The sequence below is a fragment of the Sinocyclocheilus anshuiensis genome, unplaced genomic scaffold (assembly GCF_001515605.1).
Source record: "Sinocyclocheilus anshuiensis isolate Anshui unplaced genomic scaffold, SAMN03320099.WGS_v1.1 scaffold535, whole genome shotgun sequence".
Taxonomy (NCBI): domain Eukaryota; kingdom Metazoa; phylum Chordata; class Actinopteri; order Cypriniformes; family Cyprinidae; genus Sinocyclocheilus; species Sinocyclocheilus anshuiensis.
In genome coordinates, this window is record NW_015551063.1 from 865,666 (window position 1) to 873,575 (window position 7,910).

At 35.0% G+C, this 7,910-nt stretch overlaps 1 protein-coding gene across 1 annotated transcript in view; it reads right to left on the reverse strand.

Moving 5' to 3' along the window:
- Positions 1–471: 471 nt before the first annotated feature.
- Positions 472–7,910, reverse strand: part of LOC107662030 (coiled-coil domain-containing protein 69-like) — an 11,624-nt gene continuing 4,185 nt past the window's right edge. Inside the window, exons 2-9 of the mRNA XM_016451886.1 lie at positions 6,592–6,655; positions 6,038–6,195; positions 4,569–4,656; positions 3,844–3,917; positions 2,962–3,063; positions 2,761–2,880; positions 2,300–2,397; positions 472–553 (exon numbers count right to left, since the gene is read on the reverse strand). Of these exons, the coding sequence (XP_016307372.1) occupies positions 472–553; positions 2,300–2,397; positions 2,761–2,880; positions 2,962–3,063; positions 3,844–3,917; positions 4,569–4,656; positions 6,038–6,195; positions 6,592–6,655 (786 nt within the window). The remainder of the gene's footprint in view (positions 554–2,299; positions 2,398–2,760; positions 2,881–2,961; positions 3,064–3,843; positions 3,918–4,568; positions 4,657–6,037; positions 6,196–6,591; positions 6,656–7,910) is intronic.

Consider the following 7,910-nt stretch of genomic DNA (forward strand, 5'->3'; position numbering starts at 1 on the left):
CTGATAAAAGTGCAAGTGCATCTGAAAAGATCCCAAATATTCATGCTACACGTCCAAGTGCTCTGGCTCCAATAATGTCTTTAGGCAAAAACATAACAGTTTTTTGCTAACAATACCTGCGGTTTCCTGGAAAGAAATAAAAATAATAATAAAACCAATATCAAAAATGGGCAAAAACTGCTACTACACCTTGTAGAATAATAAAGACTTAGCATGAGTAACTACTGCATAGATCCACAGCTATTTCAAAATGCAACCAAAACAATCCTGACAAGAAATGTCTCTTCAAACAAAATGTACAAACATATTTATTTGGCTAGTTAAAAATGCTAAATGCAGTGAATAAGTCCATATCAGCACTGCATGTTCACAACACTCCATAATAAACTGGCATTAAAAAAAAAAAAAAACGCTACTAAGGCACCGAGGCCAGGCGGGGTCAGGATACAGTGATGAGAGTGAATGCTGCAGTCAGCTGGGAGACACTTGTGTGGGTATGACAGAAGGCTTCTCTAACGCTTCCTGCAGCTCGTTCTGCTCCCTAGACAGTTGTCTGAAAGAGGACAACAAGAGTTTAAGCTAAAGATACTTATTTATATCAAGAAAAAATATCTCTTTGTATACTTTATGTACACACATACAGTATCTCACAGAAGTGAGTACACCCCTCACATTTTTGTAAATATTTTATATCTTTTCATGTGACAACACTGAAGAAATGACACTTTGCTACAATGTAAAGTAGTGAGTGTACAGCTTGTATAACAGTGTAAATTTGGTGTCCCCTCAAAATAACTCAACACACAGCCATTCATGTCTAAACCTCTGGCCACAAAAGTGACATTTTCACTTAGGGGTGTACTCACTTTTGTGGCCAGCGGTTTAGACATTAATGGCTGTGTGTTGAGTTATTTTGAGGGGACAGCAAATTTACACTGTTATACAAGCTGTACACTCACTACATTACATTGTAGCAAAGTGTCATCTCTTCAGTGTTGTCACATGAAAAGATATAATAAAATATGTACAAAAATGTGAGGGGTGTACTCACTTCTGTGAGATACTGTACATTCAGTCTATTAAAATTAAATTTTAAACTCGTAACTTGGCAATCCTGTAAATAGCAAGGGAAATGTTAATTACAGCATCTACAACGCCAGGTGGCACCACATACAAACATTTGAGCTAACAAACCTTCACTCTGACACTATTATATTTGATACACAAAATTTAAACTACGTGCCTCCTACCCTACGATTAATCATTTAAACTTTTTTTTTTTTTTTAGCAAGTAAAATCCCTTTTAGTATAATAAAAAAAAATTACACGAATACACTAAAAATTACACTATTAGGTTGTGGTACAATCTTTTTTTCTGTGAAATCTGATCTTTTATTAAGTAAATGTAAGTACATTTTATATTGTTAGTAATTTTTCCAAGATGAAAACTTACTGTAGCAACTTGATTATCCATACATCATTAAAAAAAAAATCATGTTAAAATGTATCAAATATGATGCATCAGGCTTTTGAAGAATGTTTATATATATATTTGTTCATCTCTCAATCATCAATATATTGCATGTCATTATGTTTTGCCCACCACAATAAAAACTACAGAGCTTTAATCATAAAACATATGTGGAAATATAAAGTGACAACTGGTATTTTTATGCTAGTAGTCTGCTATACTCTTATAAAGATCTCATTGATTTACATTACAAGCTATCAGAATACTATCTTACTTTTTATCCATACAACAACACCTGCACAAAATTAAATATTTTTGCTTCAGTATGAGCTCCAAATTCTCCTATATCATACTATATGAGCCATAAAAGCCCGATGTATCAAATATAATAAAAAAACAAAAAAACAAAACAAAAAAAAAATATCTAAAGGGTCAATAAACTGTTCCATTTAATAAATTTAAAAAAAAAAATCTGACTATGTCACATGTCAGGTTTGCAGGGTTAAACAACAAAAAACAAAATGAAATAAAAATAAACTTTCTGAGATGAGGCATGTGCTACTTACATTACCAAACAAAACATTACCAAATAATTCCTGCCATTGGCTGGACAAACAAATAGTCCTGTAACTATCAACCCCTAAAAATGCATATTAAGCCGGGAGAGGAGAAAGATGACACATTCACAGTAAATCTAGATAATTCATGTTTCTTTTCTTCTGTCAATATTTTTCTCCCAGAAAGTGCAAACTTTGTCTCAGTATTTGAAAATACTTAAATAAGAATAATCATCCTATAAGAATAATCTGTAGATTGAAGTAAACATACTGTATGAGGCTTTGGTAGTTGTCTATCCGCACACTGTAGTCCTCGCTCTGCTGGAGAGCCTGCAGGAGCTGATCCTCCAGCGACAGATTCTTCTCCACCTGACAATCACAACACAGCAAGAAGCAGAAAGTTATCAAAATAGCTGACATATAGGGAAAAAATGGTTTTGGCCTCAGTTGGTGACTTGTGCATTTCTTTATGCAAACAAATAGGTCAATTTGCCACATTCAAATAAACAACATGAATACACAAATAATGCACCTGCTCTCATTTCTGTACATAATTTCTCAGTGACGGAGAATAAAGCAGATGACATGTTTAACAAAGTGGATGTAACCATTTTTTTTAGATGGAGGGACAGTGTAAAAACGTAAGAATCTGCCGCTGAAAAATACATATTGATTGACTGCTAATCTGAAGATCTGTAATGGCCCACAATAAACACCAATACAAGTTTATACCAATGTTTCCATCTGCAGCAGCTTGTTCCCCTGGTCCTGTAAATGCTCGCGCTTCATTTCGATGACAAATAACAGACTCTCCTGCTCCTGCTCCCAGAATGCACCAGGGCTGCCATGAGTCTGGGATGAAAAGACAGATACAGCTGAATACTCCAGCTATCTGAAGCACGCTTTGCCAACAGATCTCCTCTCATAACAAACCTCAATATTTCTCTGAAGGTCTCTCTTGAGCGTGGACCCCTCCGCTCTGCGCTTTAACTCGTTGAACAGCTTCAGCTCTGACGTCAGCCCTTCAATCTGATCCTGAGTTCATAGAAAGTTCAGACCAATCACTTCACAGTCAAGTCTGGTATGTCTAGCTTGACGTGGGAAGTACAGTGGAGATCAAAATTAGAGAACAATCTATAAATACTTGATTTTTCTGAAGTATTGTTAATCTTCATTGCTCAAAATTCAAAGGAATATCAGCTGGGAGTATACCACTGTTCTATTAACAAGGCATTTCAACAAAAACCTTTATTTTGTGAAAAACACAGTGATCAAAATTAGAGAACCGTTACCACTGTAGCACGAAAAAGATGATTATTACATTTTTGGAGGGATACAGCTGTCAAAAATGAGTAGGAAGTGTAGAGGCCCTCGCTTTGAGTGACTTCAGCATCTGCGGTCACCTTAGAGCGGCCCATCATCTTGCAATCTCAGTCAAAATTAGACGAATGCCGCCAGTTAAATAGGGTTTTTCATATATAATTAATGAAATTAGCACCAGGTGCCAGATTAACACCAATAACTTGGAGGAATCTGTCATTGTTCTCTAATGTTGATCAGAGTTGTTTTTCAAATATCTCATTTAAGTTTTAAATTTATAAATTTATGAAGTACGCTTAAAAAAAAAAACAAACAAAAAAAAAACTGCGCTTCTACTCCCGTTAGGAACTTCAAACAGGACTAAGCAGTGACCTTGAAAATTAGGAAATTGTAGGTTGTTCTCTAATTTTGATCTCCACTGTATATTAGATCAGCTCTCAATCAAATATATTAAGGCAAATCAGAGCAGTGATGTTGCAAATAGACGTGCTTTACCTTCAAAGCATTCTCAGCTGCTGCATGCGACTCATTTAAAATGTTCTTCTCTTCATTGTGTAATCGCTGTAGCTCTGCAAAGTAAACAATTATTAAATATTGTTATTTACACACACACACACATACGTACAGTACGAACATATACATACATACATACATACATATATATATATATATATATATATATATACACACGTGTACACACACACACATTTATATGTACATTTGTGACCCTGGACCACAAAACCAGTCTTAAGTGTAAATTTTTCAAAATTGAGATGTATGCATCATCTGAAAGCTGAATAAATAAGCTCTCCATTGATGTATGGTTTGTTAGGATAGGACAATATTTGGTCGAGATACAACTATTTGAAAATCTGAAATCTGAGGGTGCAAAAAAAAAAAAAAATTATTGAGAAAATCGCCTTTAAAGTTGTCCAAATGAAGTTCTTAGCAATGCATATTACTAATCAAAAATTACGTTTTGATATATTTACAGTAGGACATTTACAAAATATCTTCATGGAACATGATCTTTACTTAATATCCTAATGATTTTTGGCATAAAAGAAAAATCGATAATTTTGACCCATACAATGTTTTTTTTTGGCTATTGCTACAAATATACCCCAGCGACTCAAGACTGCTTTTGTGGTCCAGGGTCACATTTATCATTTATGCTCTTGGTAGATGTGTTTGGCAAAGTTACTTCACATTTGTCACACCTTCTGTTGCGCTCTGATGCCGTTCTAAGGTGCTCCTCATCTGTTTTTCATGAAGATCATTTAGGTCAGCGGTTATCTCAGTCTTTACCTTTTAAAACAAGACACAATGCATTTATTTATTATTTAACACCAAATCAGCAGCAAAGGCTATTTTCATGGCAAAGTAGCAGAAATTGTCTGATTGAAGAGCTTTTAGGCTCAAAACGTCACCTGTGGTGAGAACATAAGTAATTATTTTTCTACTTTTGGAGCTGTGGTGTGATAACTTTGACTTTCCTGTTTGAAAGTAGCAGAAATTGAAATAGTCGTAAGAAACTTAAATAATGATATACAATAATGTTTTCAACATAAAAAAATACTGTTTACATAAGATTTTTCAGTTTGATATTTGATAGAAATTTTCCCAAGGATAAGCCTTTTAAAAAAAAAAGTCCATTAATGAAATTTATGAATAAATCCATTCAAGACATAATACAGAAATTTGGATAAAAAAAAAGAGATAAATAATATGCAATAAATTAACAATAAGTAAATAATGTAAATAATTAATTCATACAATTAATTATAAAGTAAATTAAAATTACATTTATAAAATTAAAAATATAAATTATAAAATTAAAAATTAATCTGAATACCTGTTAAACTGACAGAATTCTCATAAACGGACAGTGCCTAGCAGCATACATGCGAACTTAAAAAGCATCCCAGGATGCACCTTACAAAAGTATGTTTAGAGAATGGCAAGAGCTAGATCTTTAATTTTTAGAATTACTACTGCTACTACTAATAATAATAAAAAAAAACTGACAAAACCTCCTTTTGGGGATGTCTTCATTTGTCAAAACACTATAAAAGTCTAAATAATAATAAATAAAAATTAAAAATCATAATTTTTTATTGAAAAAATGGTTCCTGTTAGTGATCGGTTACATTTATACATAGTTTTTATAAAAACAAAAGAACGTTCTATGCAATGTTCCCATTTACATTGCTATATAAATGCATGCTTAACTTAATAATTTTACATAATAAATTAGTCTACAAAGTTCTAGACTACAAAAACACTTGGTGAAAGGTAAAAAAAAAGCCATCTTTGTTCTCTCTTGTTAAAACAAGCAGTGCTCTAATGTGTTTAAACACACAAACCAGCCTTTACAGGGCAATGAATAACTTCCCTCCCTGCAAACAGGTTTAGCTTTGTTGGTCAGAGGTTAGCACAAGGACAGATGTACCAAAGCACACGTTCCCAAACCCTGAACAACAGTGCACAGAATCGGCCTTGTTCCCAATTATGCTGCAATGGAAAAGCACGTCTTGTTTATTGCCGCTGACAGCTTCATAATGTAGAACCCGCTGACATAATCTGGGATCAGAATACTAGTCGCTCTTGAATGCCTACATGAAGCTACATGTATTCCAGTCAGGACAAAAAGAAAGGGCTTTGAATATGAAGAGCTTTCAAACTCTACCTTCTCTATAATGCTGTGGACTAAAGTGCAGATGTCTCCAGGATGGTCCTTGAGGAGCTGGTCTCTCTCCTGGTCTCCTGAAGCCGTCAAAACTGCATGTAGTATCTTTAGCTGACACTCATAAGCCTCCAAGTGATTCTCCTCAGATGAGCGTGTACCTGGGGGAGAGCAATTGAACACTACATTGTTTACTCTATGGTACACCTGAAACAATATCTCCATGAGCGCAAGCCAGGATTGCCCACGGCCAGCAACACAAGAGTATTAACAGGTCCCTGCAGCCCAACATCAGTGCTACCAAACCCTGCGCTCTGCCAAGAACAACACACTTTACAATGGAATCGTGGGACATTGAAAAGCCACGCATGAAAAGCACACATTAATAGATAATAACCGTAGCACACGCATCAGGATCTACAAGTGCAAAAAGCTTTTGTTGACATTCTGAAATAGTCCAGGACCAGAATATCTCTGTCACAATGCATTTTCTGTTTTCGTTTATCTAAAGAACATCTGCACACGTTCACATGACATGATCGAGAGAAACCACTTACCACTTCCATCTTGAAGTTTGATGTCCTTTATGTGCTTCTCACCTTCTTGTGCTCTATTTTTTTTCTGAAAGAAAAGAAACGAACACTTTATTTGTTGCATTGCAGACACAGGATCAATCATTCCAAAGTTAGCTAACAAACTCAATCTACATGCGCAACTCTTTAACATTTCAAAGACGTGTCTTATAAATTGATATTTGTTGCAACTGACAATTGAAGACGAAGAGCTGTATGCTGGAAGCTGATGAGTTGATTTGTCAGTGTTTTAATATTCCTCTGGTCAGTTTTTAGATGGATGCAGAGGCTTTTTAGGCTGGGCTGAATCTGCAATCGCTGACCCAGTTCATTTGCTGGCTTCCATGGCTGCAATGTGCTGTGTTTTCCACCAACTGGCAACCCGGGGTGCTGAAATACTATTGGGTAAACTGGCAGGGGGCTGAGTCACACAGACCGAAACAAAAACAGGCATTCCGACATGGAACGCACATTTCAAAGTAGAACTGGAACATTGTTCTTCAGAGAAACAAGTATGTGAACTTAGCATATTTCCTACATATCTGAATATATGAAGGTATTTGTATGCTTTAGTACAGTCAATCTCCTTTAATTGCTAAACTGACATTTTTTACATTGCAGACAGTCACTGTCAATTATATACGGATCATATATAAGAAAAAAAAAAAAAAAAAAAAGACAGACGAACAAAATGTGAAGGCCTATTTAAATCCCACACATTCACTACCATTAAAAAAAATCAGTCAAATTTGAATTTTTTGAAAGAATTCTCTTGTGCTCGCCAAGGCTGCATTTATTTGATCAAAAATACAGTAAAACTGTAATAGGCTGGACTCCGCTTCGTCCATGGTGAAAGGCGATCCTCAGCGTGAAGTTGATGTATTTCCTCAGCGACCCGTTTTAGGTAGGCTTGGTTGACTCTTAACTTTTATAAAGAATATCTCTTTGGATTTGAGACTTTGTATTATTTTAAATAGCTTTTTTATTTTAATGTATATATTCAGTGTCACATGATCTTTCAGAAATCATTCTAATATGCTGATTTGCTGCTCAAGAAACAGGTCTTATTATATAAAGAGTTGTGTGGCTTAAAGGGGTCATATGATGCTGCTAAAAAGAACATTATTTTGTGTATTTGGTGTAATGAAATGTGTTTATGCAGTTTAAGGTTAAAAAAACACATTATTTTCCACATACTGTACATTATTGTTTCTCCTCTATGCCCTGCCTTTCTGAAATGCATCGATTTTTACAAAGCTCATCGGTCTGAAAAGCGAGGTGTGCTCTGATTGGCCAGCTATCCA